The 19,546-nt window shown below is 34.3% G+C and overlaps 1 protein-coding gene across 3 annotated transcripts in view; it reads right to left on the bottom strand.

Moving 5' to 3' along the window:
- Ppm1b (protein phosphatase, Mg2+/Mn2+ dependent 1B) overlaps positions 1–19,546 on the bottom strand; it is an 82,878-nt gene that overhangs the window by 30,308 nt on the left and 33,024 nt on the right. For all 3 annotated transcript variants that reach the window (XM_026385699.2, XM_026385700.2, XM_026385698.2), the window contains exon 2: positions 4,317–5,177. In XM_026385699.2, coding sequence (XP_026241484.1) covers positions 4,317–5,162 — 846 coding nt within the window. In that variant the 5' untranslated portion in view covers positions 5,163–5,177. The remainder of the gene's footprint in view (positions 1–4,316; positions 5,178–19,546) is intronic.

Below are 19,546 nucleotides of genomic sequence, written 5' to 3'. Positions count from 1 at the left end.
GAAAAAAAAAAAGACATTACTGCATTCTACTAAGTTTCTATTATTTCCTTTAAAATAGTTACCTTAAGCAATTAATCATACAAAATGTACATATTTAACACATTATTTATTCCAAAGAACTATTTAAAATATAAGCTGAAGAAATAAGGTATTTAGATATATCTGTAATTATGTTTGAATTTTAATTCTCTGTAACTATTCTTACCAACATTTCACAGCCTGAGAAGTATATCCTCTTACCTATCAAATATTCTCAATAGTAGCTTAAATCTAAAATATGTCCTTTTAAGCATCTACAAATTTTTCTAGCTAATTAACCTAATTAGAGCAATACTAGCACAACTCCACTGAAGTTAACATAGCTGAAAATTATTGATCTGTAGGACAGCCAAGAAACTAGTACAATGAATGACTACAAGAGAAGAAAAAAATGATTTAAGTTTGAAACGGTTCTGAGATTCAACTATAGTTATATGAACAACTTTTCTTGATGGTGGTGGAGGTACTCAGCAACTGAGCCACATTCTTTAGAAAAACACTAAAATGGCTAATTTAAGGATGAATTTTACTGTTGCCTTTTAATCACACTCTATAATCACACTTTTAGTATATACAGAATAGTGTATACTCTGTTTCCTTTTTAGTATATCTTCTTTTGGGCCATGTCAGGTAAACTCTGGAAAGATGGCAAGCTTAAGCCAAGCAATGTCAGTCTAGCTACTGGCTCTACCGACTGAAAAGACTAGAGTAGCAGACTTTAGTTATACTAAAAAGGAAACAGAATATACACTATCCTAGTACCATATTACAAACAATACATTAAAATTCTCTTTGTTACTGTTTTGTACTGGAGATTGAACCCAGGGCACTCTACTAGCACTGAGTTACTTCCCAGCCCTTTTTATTTTTAGACTGGGTGTCAGTGAATTCCTGCAACTGGACTCAAACTTGAATTCTTCCTCCCTCAGTCTCCCAAGTGGCTGGGATTACTGGTGCGTATCACCACACCCAGCATCTCATCCTGCTACTTTAACTGACTTTTGTAGACCAGAAGAAGATGTTAAGATAACAATTATTTTTATTCTCCCAACCTTAATCACTGCAAAAAAACTAAGTTAATGAACCTATGCAGTAAGCCATGTTGTCTGATAGTGGGCTTGCCAACCCAAGCAAAAGAAATCAAGGTCAAACAACCACCATTTCCTTACGTGCAAATTAGCAATAAAATTTTTAAGCTGGCACAGTGTCACAAGCCTTCAATCCCAGTGACAAAGGAGGTGAGGCAGGAGGATCACAAGTTCAAAGCCAGCCTCAAAAATTTAGCAAGACCCTGTTCAAAATAAAAATACAAAGGGATATGGCTCAGTGATTGAACACCACTGGGTTCAATCCCTGGTAAACCCCACCTCCAGAAAAAAAAAAAAAAAAAGAAGTAAATACAAATCTTTATTTTGTTTACCTCAGAAGATTACTATAAAGATTTAAAAATACGATTTTTTAAGTTACAAAAGGTTATGCAAATTGCAGTTACACGTGTTATGAATTCTGAAATTAGACACAATGAATCCTGGCACTGGCAATAAAACAGGGAGACTGCTTTGTTAAAGACTATTCTCTTCTAGCATTATGTATCTTATTTAAGTAGGATAATACCTGACCAAAGTCATTCAACACTTATACTCTAAGCTTGTGAAATGGTAACCCTGAAAAATGATTATCATTAACAAAAACTACCTCATTCAATATGGTTGTAAAAATTAAAATGAATTAAAGTGTGTATTAAAGTACTTAAAATAGTATTTGGCCCATAAAAAGCAATAACTTATAGATACTATTGTGATTTTGATTACGATGATAATCACAATTTTCCAAGACTTCATGAGTTAACATACAAATGCACCTATAAACTATTAAAGCATAATAAGTGTTGTGTTAGAAAATTTCATTTAAATCTCTTAGAGAAACAACTACTTAAGTGGATCTTCTTTTTCTATCCTCTTGAAGTATGCAACACCTACTGAGCAGTCATTAGGTGCTTCCTATGGATTTAAAACTTAATATCTAATCTTTCACACTAAATATCAAATAATCTTATTCAATTTTATAATATTATAAAATAATATTAATTTATAATATTATTTTATAATAAAACCCTTGGTTTTACAATACAAATATGTGTAATGACAAAAATTATGTAGTTAAAAAAAAAAAAGAAAGAAAGAAGGGGAGCCAGACCATGGGCACAGATGCTTGTAATTCAAGTGACTCAGAGGCTAAGGCAGGAGGACTAGTTGAGACCAGCCTCGGGAACTTAGTGAGACCGTCTCAATATAAAAAATTAAAAAGGACTAGGGATAAAGCTCAGTGGTAAACTGCCCTGGATTTAATCCTCAGTGCCAACACAACAACAAAAAACCAAAATGAGGTTTAGACAAGAGGTTTAATTACTTAAGTACCTTAAGATAACACCCGTTATATTTCAACCTAAACCCACTAAATTTCTCAAAATTGATTTCAATTTGAATGTAACTTCATTCAAAGAAACTATGAACGTCAACTTTCAAACAGACCCAATTTCTTGTCTATTAATATCATTCCTCATTTCTGAGGCTCTAGAACTTGTACAGAATCTTTAACACCTGCCTCAACATCAATAGTCACTGTAGGCTGATAAACGCTATAAGGATATATCATCAGTGTCATTTAAATCTCATTTAAAAAGTTACGTCACAAACTAGGACTAAACTTAATCCAAATTAGAGACCCAAAAGATTTTTGGATATTCCCACACAACCACATGTTATTCATTCAATAGAATGCTATAAAATCATGAAAATTTTTGCAGTTCAATACTTACAAAAAGACTAGAAAGATACACAATATATGGCACAGTGAAAGTAGCTAAGTTAAGGTGGGTGGCAAAATTTGAGTGCTTTCTTTGAATTTTCCGTATTGTCTGGATTTTTTTTTTCCAGTAACAAGTTCACTCTATTTTTTTTTTTTTAATAGCTGGGGAAAATGATGCTTTTACTCAATCAAAAAACATACTCCTGCTTTTCATTTCAAAAAGTTGTAGATCACCATTATTCGACATAGGGTCTGAGAAGAACTTGTAGAGCCATTATTTGACTATTGACAACAATCTTCCTTCAGTACTAAACACATTCAGAAATAAGAAGGGTATATTGTGCTAAAATTAAAAATCCAAGGAGGTAGAAGTATAATCATTAAAATCATTTTGGAAAAGTATTTTATGGAAAAGAAATTAAATAGTTCACTAAAATCTGAGTATTTCCACAGATCCAGATTCTTCCTGGAAAACTTTCTGGCTAGCTGAACTTTCTAGAAAAAATTATGTAGTGGGGAGATTCTCTTTGTTGCCCAGGTTGGTTTTTTCTTGATATATTTTTAGTCAAAGAACACTTTGCCACCCCAGGAACTTGCCAGGTTAGTTAAAATTTAATTGATTTCTACATAGATGCTGTCAAAAACCTACTAAAACAATTGAATATTTTAAAGACATTCAAGGGGAACAACCAATTATCTGTTATTCTAAAAGTTTCTTCTACTAATACATCAAGTTAAGATTAATAAAAAATTAATGTTCCCCAGGAATTCTTCACATGATTACATTTTATATAAGCCTTTGATTTTTAATCAGCGATAATTAAAAACATTTATATGAAAAGAATTTGGTATCATCTACAAAAGTAGGATACTATCCATCAAGTCATATATTACCTTATGTAGAGTTATATATAAATTCCTTTTTAACTTTATTGATAGGAGAAAGCTCCTGTACTAGACAATAAGAAATATACAACTCATACCTAAGTTTTAGTTTTATCTCCTAAAAGGCTTGACTTCTGGCATATCTTCCAATATTATGTGATTCCTGACCTTTTAGTATATGGAATACAGAATTCTACTATAAACATTTTATAAAGTTGCTTCAAAATCATGCTGAAGATGGCTGCTGCCAACATTACAAATTTGAACCAAAAGTCACAACTCTGTGTGGTTATCTCTCAAAATTTGATGTCAATGATGCAATAAGGCATCATTGACAACAAATGTCTCAAATTTATTAAACTTAATTTTCAAATTAGAAGGTTGGGGCAGAAGGGATGGTGAAAACAAAAATCAAAAAATGAACAAAAAACTCAGTGGTTTCACTACTGGTAAAACAATTATTTTAAAATATATAGGTCTCTCCTAATGCAAATATTTAAAACTTTTAAGTTTGCTTAAATTTACTTACCATGTCTTTTCAAAATTAACAAGGCATTTTAATTATAACAAAGAAGCTTACATACCTTATGTAAACAAGTGTCCACTACCCAATTGCACACATTTTCCAGGTCATCAGACACCTCAAGCCTAGATTTAACAAATTCACAGAGCTCCTCATTACTCATAACATCCCAGATCCCATCACAAGCCAAGATGATAAATTCATCCTCTTCTGCTCTTAAAATTTCATAAACCTCGGGCTCTGGAGAAACAAGTTGTTCTGTAGGGCCTTTGCCATCAACACACTTGTAATCATAGTCCCCCAGAGCACGAGACACTGCTAATGAACCGTTAACACGCTGTATCATCACGCTGCCTCCTGCATTTTGGATTCGCTCCTTTTCCCTTGGATTACAAGGTTTGTGATCCTGGGTAGAAAAGCAGACTTGTCCATTCCTATACAGAACAGCACGTGAATCACCACAGTTGATAAAGTAGACATGTGTAGGTGAGATCATAACTCCCACTGCAGTTGAACCGCTCCTGTCCATCCCGTTTCTGAGGTCTGAAAAATTACGCATATATTCATCTATTTTCAAAAAGCCAGTTCTGATACCATTTTTGACATTTTCCACTGAAGGCGCAACAGCTGATCCTGATTTGCCAGCTGCCCTGAAGTCTTCATTAGTAGTGATGTGTTCTAATAAATGTGTTGAACAGTAATTTGCCACTCGGGATCCAGCATGACCATCATAAACTGCAAAAAATGACCAGTCTTCCAAGCCATGAGGAATACCTACGACAGCTGTGTGTGCATCTTCCATTTCCACTCTCCATCCTTGCATGCTGCTCAAGCCATAACGTAAACCATTCCCAGCACCATGAGCATTATGTTTTTCAGTTTTGGGTTTATCCAAAAATGCACCCATGTTTAGTAATGAAATCTGAAAGAAAAAAAATGATAGGTGTTAAATGTTTAAATTTGATAGAAAATTTCCTAAAATATTTCACCTATTCAAGTGACTCTTATCAAATATATTTATCACTATTATCCTAATTTACTAGAAAAACAAAAAAAATAACCAAGAAATTTCTGTCTATATCCTTCTTCTACAACAGTGGTTTTCAACGTTAGCACATTAAAATCAAAGAAATTAAGTCACTATTTCTGGAGGTGGGACCTGGACATCAGTACTTCTTAAAGTCGCTCTGGTGATCAGAACATGTAGACAAGTTGAGTAACACTGTTGTAGGAGAAAGAAAAACCAAGAAATAAAACTTGGTTAAGAAGTATTTAAAAATTCAGTTTACAAGATAAACCTAGGATTTCATATATGTCTACAATAAGACTGAACAATGGGACTGGAGCTGTGACTCAGCGATAGAGTGTGCACCTAGCACGTGCGAGGCACTGAATTTGATCCTTAGCACCACATAAAAATAAATAAAATAAAGGTGTTGTGTCCAACAACAACTTAAAAAAAAGACTGAACAATGAGAATATTTGGAACAATAAGTTATCTTGTTCAATAAATTAAAAAAGAAAAACTAATATATTTAGAAAGACTTTCCACAAAACAAGTATGAAAATCAATGTTTTCCCTAATGATCCTACGTATAACTCCTTTTTAAAATTCAATTAAAATATAAAAATTTCCATTCTGTAAATATTTGGTTTTTATTTTGATGTTTTTGTTTGTTTGTTTTTTGTTTTAAAGAGTCTTGTTATGTTGCCCTAGCTGACCTTGAACTCCTGGGCTCATTATGTCCTCATGCCTCAGCCGCCAGAGTATCTAGTACTACAGGTGTATACTACTTGCCTAGCCTCGTACACAAGGTTTTACTATACATCAAATCTTTTTTTTTTTATACATCAAATCAAAAACAATTTTATTTGTTACACTTGTATTCCGTTAAGAACATAAACTTAATATGGTGCTAAAGCACATACTTCATACCGCCAAGCTTTGTGATCCATGAAGTAGCTACCTAGTGTTGGCTGGCAAAGACTTAAAAACCTTAGAATTGTAAAATACTGCTGTGCATCCCCCACATCTCCCTGACCAACTTTATTATTATAGAATATAGCTTTCTGAACTGAGCAGTGGCTCTCAAAACTGAGCATAAGAATTCCCTGGTCTACATATAATCCTGGCCCTCCACTCCAGCTGTGTGACTTTGGGCAAATCTCTAAGTCACTGTATACTTTACAGGGTTGCAGTGAAGAATGAGTTAATGTAAAGTGCTTAGAACAGTGCATAAAAACATTAGTAAACAACATAAAATGATTGCTTTACTATCTATTCAAAATGCAAATTCCAAAACTTTGTTTAATAAATATTGGATGTGACCTTCAATAAAGCTTGCTGGAGATTTAAGAATCATGCTTTGAGGGGCTGGGGTTGTGGCTCAGAGGTAGAGCACTAGCCTAGCATGCATGAGGCACAGGGTTCGATCCTCAGCACCACATAAATATAAAATAAAGATATTGTGTCCACCTATAACTAAAAAATAAATACTAAAAAAATCACTCTTTGAGCTAGGTATGCTGGTATACACTTGTATTCCAAGCAACTCTGGAGACTTAGGCAGGAGGATCTCAAGTTGGAGGCCAATCTCAGCAGTTTGGCAAGGCCCTAAGCAACTTAGTGAGAACCCCGTCTCAAAATAAAAAGTAAAGGGCTGGGATGTAGCACAGTGGTAAAATGTCCCTGGGTTCAAACCCTAGTACCAATAAATAAATAAATAAATAACTTGTTGGGGGGGGGGCGGGTACCAAGGATTGAACTCAGGGGTACTTAGCTACATCCCTTATCCTTAATCCTGGCTTTTGCTGACGCTGGCTTTGAACTTGTGATTTCCTGTCCCAGCCTCCGGAGATGCTGGGATTACAGGCATGCGCCACTGGGCTCAGCAAATAAAACATTCTTTAAAAGGAATCATGCCAGTGAGATCCTGTCTCTAAATAAAATACAAAATAGGGCTGGGGATGTGGCTCAGTGGTTAAGTGTCCCTGAGTAACATTCCCAGTACCAAAAAAATTAAATTAAATAAATAACAATAACAACAACAAAAAAACAAACAAGGAAATACTGATCTAGATCACTTGACTCCCATTTGGGTCTAGACTTCTTTTTAACTTTTTTCAGCTATGCATTATAGAAAAAATTAAAACCATTTTTAATTAAAAAATTTTAAAAATCTGAAAAACATTCAATATATATGAATATATATGCATTTATAAATTAGATATTAAATTTACAACTTGTGTGTCTATCAATTTGTAAATAAATGTATTAATAAATTACACATGTATTTACAAAAAGGAATCTTGAAGGTATAAAAATTAAAGATTATTTCTTATTCAGTATATATAAAATATGTCAATATTTTATATTGATACTAATGTAATGTGTTTTTTTTCACTTTTTAAAAAATATTTGTTATTTTAGTTTTAGGTGGACACAATATCTTTATGTGGTGCTGACAATTGAACCCAGTGCCTCATGCACACTAAGCAAGCACTCTACCACTGAGCCCCAGCCCCAGCCCCCTCCACTTTTTTTTTTTTTTGAGGTACTGGGGAATTGAGCCCAGCACCTTGCACATCATAGGCAAGCATTTTACCACTGAGCTACATCCCCAGTCCAGTGCTTTATTTTAGAACATGCTGATTTAATATTCTATGACACTTAGTTGAAAACCTAGTTCCAAGTACTTAGATTCTTTTATTATTGAAGGGTATTTCTTCTTAAAAAAAAAAGGGGGGGGGGATAACTTGTAAAGATATGTAAGTGCAAATGAAATTGAATTGTTGGCTATATTATATTTATATTGACTATTTTTATATTTATTTATATATACTTAATAAACCACTTTTCAATCCCATCTACCAATTATGGGGAAAAAAGATTTCATCACAGCTTCCATCTTCTCTGATGTTCTTGCAATTAAGTTACTGCTGTTTCATGTTTTAACAAATAGGTTCAAAATCCACAAGAACTCCTCATTTACAATTTTTTTTTTAAAGTTTAAAATTTTTGCCAAATTTGGTTTTAATTTAAGGAGTGATCTTTGACAGAAAGCTATATGGATGCAAAGAATCAAAGTGAACCTGGAAGGCCAGCTTGGAAAACAATCATAAAACTAAACATCTCCTGGGCTGGGGCTGTAGCTCAGATGTAGAGTGTTTGCCTCACACATGTGAGGCTCAGTATCACTTTAGATAGATAGATAGATAGATAGATAGATAGATAGATAGATAGATAGATAGGACATTGTGTTCATCTACAAATTATTTATATATATATAAATATATATATAAACTAAACATTTCCCAAGGCTGGGCTGTAAAACACTGAAGATTCCACCAAGAACAGCCTTGCTTGTCTACTAACTTCTCACTGTAATGACTCCTACATTCCATATTTTCACTCTGAAAGTCACTTGCTCTAGATTCAATGTTCCAGGAATTAGCATCTAATTGACAGAGGTTAGATAACCAAGAACATCTTTTGGCTGTATCAGAAATCACATTCTTTTGCAAACTGGTAATTTTTTAGTAAGTTCCAAAATGACCTCATTTTCAAGTTGGGATTTTTCCCACCATAATTTAAAAAATGTTCTGAAACATCACATATGAGTTTATAAAATGTGTATATATAGCTGAAGAGTAATAAACTCAATAACCATGCACTCACCACAGTTTATCAACACCAGTAAACCTCTGGACCTCTCTTCCCATCCAGGTGGGCACTATTTTAAATTTTCTAATTAGAATTTCTTGTAGTTCCATATTCATGTGAGGTTGTTTAGTTTTACATGGTTAGCACTTTACAGTGATATACAGAACATTTTTTTCTTGTTCAGCATTGTATTTCTGAGTGTTTACACTGACACAGAATTATAATTCATTCATTACACTGCATTACATGTCTGTACAACTTATTTATTTCAATACAAGTTAACATTTTGAGTTTCTTGGGTTTTTTTCTTTTTATTGTAAACAATGCTATTTTGAAAAATCTTGTTGCACATAAATAAGTTTTCCTACAATAAGGTCCTAAAGTGCAAAGGGTTTAAAGTCTAAACTTTGACAATTAATAGTGACTATACCCACTCCCCAACAAAAATCACACACAAGTACTGCCCTGTGGTATGGTATTCTGTCTTCAATTACTTAATATAAAGAACTGGATTCACAGTTGTTAGAGGGAAAAATTAAAAACAAAACAAACTAATCTCCAACTATATAAAACAAACAACATAAGAATTAAAAGATAAAATTTCCTACCACTCCTAAAAATATTAAATATACCTATTATTTTTGATACCAGGGATAGAACTCAGGGGCACTCAACCACTGAGCCACATACTGAGCCATATTTTGTATTTTTATTTAGAGACAGGATCTCACAGAGTTGCTTAGTACCTTGTTTTTGCTGATGCTGGCTTTGAACTCTTGGTCCTCCTGCCTCAGCCTCCCGAGCTGCTGGGATTAAAGGCATGCACCACCACGCCTGGCTAATAATTAATTTTGATGATAAACTTTCTGACAAAGAACAGGAAAACTAATCTCAAGAGTTGTTTTTTTAAAAATCAAATTTCAAGTTTTTCAACCTGCCTTTGTTGGCAGGTTGGTGGCATACTGTTCTTGCTAATTACACTATATTAAGTGGAACAAATCTCAAGTTAGCTCTCAGTTTACAGTCAAGCCCAATGTTACTTCACATTCAAAAACATAAAACAAAATTGAGAGCATAGTAGAAAATAATAGGGTATCAAAGAACACAGTTAATCTTCAAACACCAGGTGACATACATATAAAAGTAAAAGGGAAAGAGTATATTGCACTCAACATTTGTAGTAACTGATTCTAATGTAACTCATATAAAGAGGACTATTTTTGTTTACCATATTAGGAAATCTATTTTTTTCCCCCAGTGCTGGGGATGGAACCTAGGGCCTCATAAATGCCAGGCAAGCACTCTATTACTGAGCTACATCCTCAGGTCCTAATTATTTTTTAAAACCATGTCCTTGTCCTTTAACTACCCCCCAACTCTGCAAAGTCATATCTCCTTCCTGGAAAGCAAGGTATCCAATCTTCTAGAAATTCTTTCCCCAAGTTGCTCTACTAAACTTCATTAACACTTCATTAACATCAACACTTTGTACTTTCTACTTTGCATATTTAATGGCCCTTCTGTGTGTACCTCAATCTCCCACAATAGATTTCTTTTTTTTTCCTCTGCCAAAAACAAATAGTGAATAAATGCGAGAAGATGACTTTTTTAAATTAGCCTGAAGAAAGTGGTTTGACCAATCAACACTTCAACTCCCAATAAATGTGATAAATCTTTTATAGCCACACTTCTCCATGGAGCCAGAGTGGACTCCCTGGAAAAAGGCAATACCTGTATTAAAACAAGAAAGATAATTAATGGCCTCAGACAAAAACAAAACTAAATACCAACCTAAGTATTAGAAAAGCCTGGTTCTTTCAGATAAAGACTTTAGGGCTGGGGATGGGGGGTACAGCACCCAGGAATGGGATATGGAGTAAGGTTGCTAAAATGTCATCCACCACATGATGGCAATCAAGGAGCTGTACTATACAAAGTCATGCAACCCAGAAGATAAGCATGGACTATATAATGTATTTGGCTTTTATGCTCAAGATTTATTTCCCTTTGGATATTCTCTATCCTTTAATAATGTTTAAATATCTTAATTTATCTCAATTATCTTTAGTTAAATTAAGGTGAAAAAGACTCATGCCTGTATTCTGGAAAGGACACTGAAGGTAAAATGAATAATGTCTCCCTTAATTCAATATGAGTACAAATAGTGATAAGGGGTAGGGTCCCCATAATGGAGATAAATCTTGGCAGAAGAGACCTGACAGAGTCTGGACTCCTAACTGCCTGGGACTAGATATAAATTTTTTAAAATTAATTTTATTGATTTATTTGAGAAGGGGTCTCATTATGTTGTCCAGGCTGGCCTTAAACTGGAGGTCTTCCTGCCTCAGGCTCCCAAGTAACTGGTACTAAAGACATGCAGCACCATTTCTGGCTTGGATTTTTTTTTTTTTAAAGGAAGTAATAGTTTACTCACATATTATAGTCAGAAAGCATTTTAACTAACAGTCAGATTTATAGGATCATTTATAAGGTTTGTCCATGAAAATTTATTCATATGAATTGCAGAAACAACTCTCAGACCAGTAGCCATTATTTTGAAATGACCTTGGAACATTTCGTAACAGGAAGTCCAGAAAGCAAACTATATGTTTGAATACACACAAAGATCTGGACTTTAATAAAATTAAACAAAATGATCCCAAAAGAACCAAGAAACCTATAGTGCTTAAAAAATAAATTTCTTATAATAAATAAAAGCATATAAATTCACATTCCCAAGATGTTGCTTGCCTATAGTCCCAGCTACTTGAGAGGCTGACCATCTAAAAAGATAACTATATAAATGCAAACTTTCACCCAAATACAAACAATAAACCTAGACAGTGAACTATATAGGAAATAAGGAAAAGGCTGCACAATTTTATCTCTTACTCTACCAAGTGTTTGTTTTTCAAGGAAAAGAATGTCTCTGCCTATTGTGAAATTGTTTTTAGGATCTGATTAGTAACCCAATTACCAACTGCTGCCAACAGCTATAATTGATAACAACAAGAATTCGGCTTACAAAGGATACACAATTCAACTAGATATGTTGGCATTTCATAAAGACTACAGACTACCTGATCTTTCTTTAAAGCTTTTAAAGTTTATAACCAGATACCTTATTTCTGGATATAAGTTATAACAGTTATGTAATGACAGTTGCCCATGGAACACAAAACAATGGCAACAACAACTTTACTCCAACTTAAAATAAACAAAAAAACAAAACTTTTCAAACCAAGTATGTATGAAATGTTACACACCACTCCCATCAAAACTAACATCTGGCTGGGCATGGTGGTACGTGCAAGTTATTCCAGCGACTTGGGAAGCTGAAGTAGGAGGACAGTAAATTCCAGGACAGACTCAGAAACTTAGTGAGACCCTGTCTCCAAATAAAAAACAAAATGGCTAGGAACATGGCTCAGTGGTGAAGTGCTCCTGGGTCCAATGCTCAGTACTGTAGGAAAAAAAAAAAAATACCCACATTTTTAGGAATCTGTATGTTTTCAGGCTATATAAACTACTATCCCTAAGAAACTGGTTAAATGATAAAAACTGGGGTATATTTATAATTTACAAAATGCAACATAGGCCTGGGGTAGAGCTCAGTGGTAGACTGAGTGCCTGCATATTATATACAAGGCCCTGAGTTTGATTTCCAGAAAAACACACACACACACACACACACACACACACAAAAAGTATCATACATTTTCTGCAAAAATAACAAATGGCAAGAGAATATTGGAAATAAAGCTTTTAAAATTTGTCCTCTAATAATTATGAACCAAAAGTCATGTGTGAGGCCAGGTGTGATGTCATACACCTATACTGTAATACCAGCTACTCAAAGAAGATTGAGGCAGAAGGACTGCAAGTTCAAGGCTAGCTTCACCAATTTAGCAAGATCCTGATTCAAAAAATAAGTAAAAAGGGATGGGCATTTAGTTCAATGGAGGAAAGTCACCGGGTTCATTCCTAGCACCACCAAAAAAAAAAAAGTCACGAATGAAATTTGGTGACAGGAATTTGGAATGTTTGACAACCAAAAGCAACAATTATCAGACTTTATGAACACAATGTACTGAAACTGTTTATAAGAGATAATCCTCACAATCTGGTTATAAATTCTGGGCATTATACAGAGTATCAGAATATTGTTATAACTTTGATTTGTCCTGTGGAAAAATACTCAAGGAGGCCCCAGTAATGATCTTTTACTGGTGAGTAGTTCTACAGATGCTTGAAGTGATAGAGAATCCACAATCACACAATATTTTTTTTTTGAAAAGCCAGTCACTGGTTATGACTTGGTATACCTCTGAAATATTGAATTCCAAGTTTACAGGTGCCATGAGAAAAAAAGACTAAATAATAGCTAAACTTTGAAATCAACCTAGATGTCTTTCAATAAATGAATGAATAAAGAAAATGTGTTATATAGACACAATGGAATATCACTCAGCCTTAAAGAAGAATGAAATTATGGTATCTGCGAGTAAATGGATAAAGCTGGAGAATATAATGCTAACTGAAGTAAGCCAATCCCCCCCCCAAAAAAAAAAATGCGGGATGTTTTCTCTGATAAAAGGAGGCTGATTGTAGTGGGGTTGAGAGGGAGCATGGGAAGATTAGATAAAATATAGATAGGGTAAAGGGGAGGGAGGGGGAGGGAGGAGGCAAGGGGTAAAAAAAAGATGGTGGAATAAGATGGACATCACTACCCTAAGTACATGTATGAAGAAGACACAACTAGTGTGAATATACTTTGTATACAAGCAGAGAGATGAAAAATTGTGCTCTATATATGTAATATGGATTGTAATACACTCTGCTGTCATATATAACTCATTAGAATAAAAAAAAATAAAAACTAAAAAAATAAAAGGGTTGGAGATGTGGCTCAGGTTAAGTGCCCCTGGGTTCAATCCAATACATGAAAAAAAAAAAACAAAACGTAGTGGTTTTTTTTTGAAGTGTTTTTGCTCCTTTCCAACAAAAATAATTATTGAACAGGTCATGAACATCACTTTGGTGCGCTGTGGTAGACCACATCTATAATCTCAGCAATTCAGGAGGCTGAGGCAGGAGGATTGCAAAATTTGAGGTCCGCTTGGGCAACTTAAAGACTGTCTTAAAGGAGAGAAAACAAAACAAAACAAAACAAAAACACTTATGTGTACAGTGTATAGTATGACAGGATAGCATATTTGCTCAATGTCCTATTTAAAGGACAGCTTGTTTATATAATATACTATATTGTCCACGTGTCCTAACTATAGGAAAATCTATTTTCATTCATAATAATAAAAGATATAAGTAAAAATGAAGTTTCTACCTATAAAAAAGAGATAAGTTCTACATTATGATTTCCAACCAATTTTAGTGCCATTTTCTCTGAAATAATCATAGAATTGAAATCTTGGACTTAATGGGTGAACAAGTTGCACTCCCCATTTCAATTCCACTCCATTCAGTATATAGTTATAATAAATTAATGCTGATCCCTCACCTCCAAAGGAGATGGAGGTTTATTTCTTAAGAAGGTACCATGAAGGGCTGGGGATGTGGCTCAAGCAGTAGCGTGCTCGCCTGGCATGCGTGCGGCCCGGGTTCGATCCTCAGCACCACATACAAACAAAGATGTTGTGTCCACCGAAAACTAAAAAATAAATATTAAAAAATTCTCTCTCATTCTCATTCATATTCATTCATTCTCTCTCTCTCTCTCTCTCTCTCTTAAAAAAAAAAAAAGAAGAAGAAGAAGAAGAAGAAGGTACCATGAAGCCAGGTGCAGTGGTACAAGCCCATAATTCCACCAACTCAGGAGGATGACGCCCTCAAAAAACTTAGTGAAACCCTACTCTAAATAAAACAAAAATAAGGGCTGGGGATTAAGTATCCCTGGGTTCAATCCCCATTCAAAAAAAAAAAAAAAAGAGATACCATGAATGAAATTTTCTGAATTGAAGAATACCAAACAGATTAAGAGAGGAACCAGATTTTAAAAATTAAGTGAAAGTTTATACATTTCTTATTTGATTTACTAGCATTTTTCAGACAACTGGCTCCCAAAATACTGGCACCAATTTACATTCTTTAAACAAAAGATGAGAAGAGTCTTTAAAGGAAGATCTAAAGACAATAACAGTGGAGGTTACCCAATCACCATACAGCCAACCCCACAGCAAACAAACCTCATAAACAGGCACAGAGCTTCCAATCAATGCTCACTTTAAAATATAAGACCATTCATGGCCCAACATAAAAGAATTTTCCTAATATAAGAATCTGAGATCAAAACAGACAGAAAATGAAATATTGGAAAAGAAAAGAGCTTCACTGGAAAGAGAAAAGTACAGAAAGATGAGAGAAAGGAAACGACCAAAACACACACACACACACACACACACACACAAAAAAAAAAAAAAACCTCCTTTTAGAAAGGTAATCATTTTGAATCCATAACAGAACATTATATTAAAAGAAAAATAAGAGCATTCAGAGGAAGAAAAGATCCCCTGAAAAGTAAAAACAATGTTAAAAAAAAAAAAAAAAAGCTGAGAAAAGTTGAAGAAAACCCAAAGAAATCAGAACTTGCAACAGAGATGGTAAAATACAAGAGAATTGGTCCAGAGGGTTGGAGAGTGAAACAAAACAAACAAAAACAGTAGTAAGAGGTACAGATTAAAAAGAAAGACCTCTCATGAAATGAAGGAAAGATTAATGAGGGCAAAGAACTGAAAAAGCTAAACTCTCATCTTCTTTAAGGGAAAGCCAATAGATAATTCCTACAACAGAAAAATCAAGAAGTGGCAATAGAAGCACTTCGTTTAGAGATGAAAAGATCAACTTGTAAAGGAATCAGCTGTTGAATTCTCACTGGTTGCTTCAAGGCAAACTTCTCCAAGAAGAGGAAGACAGGAAGTACCAAGGCTTATAAAATCACTTGGTTCTTTAAAGTATATAAAAATATAATTTAATTTGAAAACACTACCAACTTTCTATACAAAACACAAAATAAGACAGCACATTACACAATCACAAGGAGCTTCATATCACAAGCTAAATTTCTCTTGGTCCTACCTATCGGTAAGAAAAAGAACACAATGAAAAAATGGACCCAAAACCCACAAATGGATTTTTAAAATAACTTTGTTTATTTTTTATGTGGTGCTGAGGATCAAACCCAGTGCCTCACACATGCTAGGCAAGCGCTCTATCACTGAGCCACAACCCGGCCCCGCAAATGGATTCTTAACTATGTTCAACATTATAGGAAGAAAAATTAAAATTAAAGTATTTTTTCCTCATGTATCGGACTGACAAAGATCAAAGGCTTTGTAATCATTGACTTGAAGAGACTATTCAGAAAAATACCCACATTGCTGGTACAATCTCATAGGAAACTTAATATAACTTTTAAAAATTACCTTTGCATATACCTTTAATCAAATTCTAAAAATTCATCTCCAGTTTACTCTTATAAAATGCTTATACACTGTATCACTGTTAGTAAAACAAGACCGTGGTATGGTGATGCAGACCTATAATCACAGCAATTTGGGAGGCTGAGTCAGAAGGATCACAAATTCCAGACCCAGCCTTAGTAACTTAGTGAGACCTTGTATCAAAATAGTTTCAAAAAAGGGCTGCAACCCTGTATCAAAATACAGGTTTAAAAAAGGGCTGCAGGAATCCCAGCAGTTCTGGAGGCTGAGGCAGGAGGATCACAAGTTCAAAGCCAGCCTCAGCAACTTACTGAGACCCTAAGCAACTCAGTGAGACCCTCTCTATAAATAAAATTCAAAAAAGGACTGGGGATGTGCCTCAGTGGTTAAATGCCTCTGAGTTCAATCCTTGGTATAAAAAAGGGAGGTAGGGGAGATATAGTTCAGTAATAGTGTGCTTGGTTAGCATCAGCCAGGACTTGGGGTCAATCCCCAGTACTGCAAAAAAAAAAAAAAAAAGAAAAAAAAGACATGAAACTATTTGTATCACTCAGTTGGGATCTATTTTTTTTTAACAGGTGGTTGTGAATAAATATTTAATGATATAATACACTACAATTTGTAAAATATATACAGTCATACTGTGTGTATGTGATTGTGTGATTGTGTGTATGTGTGTTTCATTTTCAGGAGATATACCAGAACTAGAAACTTGGCGAAAGAGATATCAAGTGTCTGGGAGACAGGAGAGACATTGTACACCTTTTCCATTTTAACTATGTGAACATAATAAAAATAAAATCACTTAAAATTTAATACCATTTGATGATATTATTTCAACTAGGAAATTCTTTTGAGTGAAACCTTTTTTCTTTTTCTTTCTTTCTTTTTTTTGGAGATGGGTTTCACTAAATTGCCCCGGCTGGCCTTAAACTTGAGATTCTCTAGCCTCAGTCTAGCAAGTGGCTGGGATTAAAGCCACACACCACAGAATCAGGCAAGTGAATCCTCTTTTAGCAATCAGAAGCCATAACCTATAAAAGTCTGGAGAACAATATTGATATTATAAATATCAATATCAATACTCAAAAGTCTTCTCTGCAAAGTTACAATTACTGAGTGGGCCATTCAGAACAGGCAGATACACCTTTTTTAAAATTACACTGTCCTTTCCTTGAAGAAGTAAACTCACTGGTGAACCTTACTATCAATAATAATAATAATAATAAAAATAAATAAAATCCTGAATTCTACATTCAATTCAGAATGAGGCCTTTCTAAGCATCAAACTACACTACAGTGTATCATAAATTCATGAATATATATACATCACAATAACAGAATGAAAACTTCCTTTCTAAAAGGAATTTAGCCTATTTTGCACTACTGACTTAATATGCAGTGCTGCTACACTCTCAGTATCAAATTCTACCTAATTGAATTCCAATTCCATAATAGACTGAACAAAATCCTTGCAGTGCCTTTTATAATTTGATAGAAATAAGATTAGCAGGTAGTTCCCCAGACATTGATATAAATGCTACATTATTAAGGATGTTAGCAAAAATCGAATATTTCTGATAAATGTTGCAAGATATTTCTTTAGTTAAGATACTGTAGTGTAAGTACACTTTCACAGACTTGATATAATAAAAGCAATATTGATGGAGATTTTAGTTAGCAACAAAAAACTATTGTAAAACAAAACAACTTTTCCATGTGACTAATATGTAGAATCAAAATTATCCTGGCAAAAACCCTAGATATAAAAGTTAACATTTACAGTCTCTTTAATATGATTGGGAACTGGAGCCTAAATTAACTTCATCTACATTAACTCAAACATTTAATTTTGCAACAATCTTATAAAGCACATAATTGTTTTCATTTTGTAGATGAAGGCACCAAGTCTCAGAAAGACTGAAAACTTGACCAAGTAGGTAGCTGAGTTGTTCTAACCCAGGCTATGTAGCCCCAGAGTTCATGCTCTTAACTACCACCAATACACGCGTTAGTAGATATTAAAAGTATGCTAATTTTTGCCAGGTACAGTGGTGTATGCCAGTTATCTCAGCAACTCCGGAGGATCGAAAGTTCAAGGCCAGCCTGAGCAATTTTAGTGAGACCCTGTGAAAGTTTAATACCCAGGAGAAGGAAAAAAAAAAAATTTTTTTTTCTCCGGAGTTGTGAGACAAATTTATTTCTTCACGCGAGAAAAATATCTCCATTCCCAGGCACAGAAGCTCTTGACTATAATCACAGCAATTTGGGAGGCAGATGCAGGAGGATCCCAAATTCAAGGCCAGACTTGGCAACTTTGTAACAGCCTGTTTCAAAATTTTAAAAAAGGAAGCCTGGGAATACAGCTCAGGAGTAAAACACCCTGGGTTCTACAGAGTGCTCCCCATCACCATGCTAAACAAACAAACAAACAAAAAAATGCTGACATTAGCCTTGATTCTGCTTTCTTTCACACACTTTCATTAGCAAATTCCATCAGTTCTCCTTGAAAGATGGACCAAATCAGTACACTTCTCTACATTAGTAGCTTCCACTATTCCAATGGACCAACTAAAGTTATCTTTTATGACAGCCTCTTAACTAGCGCTTAGCCCTGCTTCTCCTTTGCCTTCCTATAATTCATTTTCTAGAGTGAACTTTCTTAAATGTAATGGAATTATGTCTCTCAAAACCTCCAATTGAATTTAGAAGAAAATCCAAATGTATGACAATTCTTTATAACCTGATCCCTGTTTACTTCTTGAACCTTGTAACTTTTTGATCATCACTTTTGCTCTCTGGCCACAATGGCCTTCTTTCCATTCCCTTGATAAGTCAAGATTGTTCTCCATCTTTTAACCTTCTTTTTACTTGTTTTTGCTTCTAAAAATCACCCTCATCCCAACTACCCATAGCTATAGAGCTAATCTCTTCTTGACATTTAGATCTCAGCCCAAATGTCAACTCAGAGAAACTTTCCAATCTTAGGTATTCTCATACACATTCTCCATTATATCTCATGTCCCTGTTTTTTTTTTTAAACTGTTTTTATTAAATTGTTTACTTTTTTACCCTAACTAGAATGTAAGCTCCATGAAAAGATGAACTCCATCTGTCTTATTCATTACCAAAACTAATAAAACAATCATGGCATAGAAATTGATCTCATTT

The sequence above is a fragment of the Urocitellus parryii genome, chromosome 12, assembly GCF_045843805.1.
Source record: "Urocitellus parryii isolate mUroPar1 chromosome 12, mUroPar1.hap1, whole genome shotgun sequence".
Classification (NCBI taxonomy): Eukaryota; Metazoa; Chordata; class Mammalia; order Rodentia; family Sciuridae; genus Urocitellus; species Urocitellus parryii.
The sequence above is the reverse complement of the archived record's forward strand: the minus strand, read 5'-3'. Positions and strand labels throughout refer to the sequence as shown.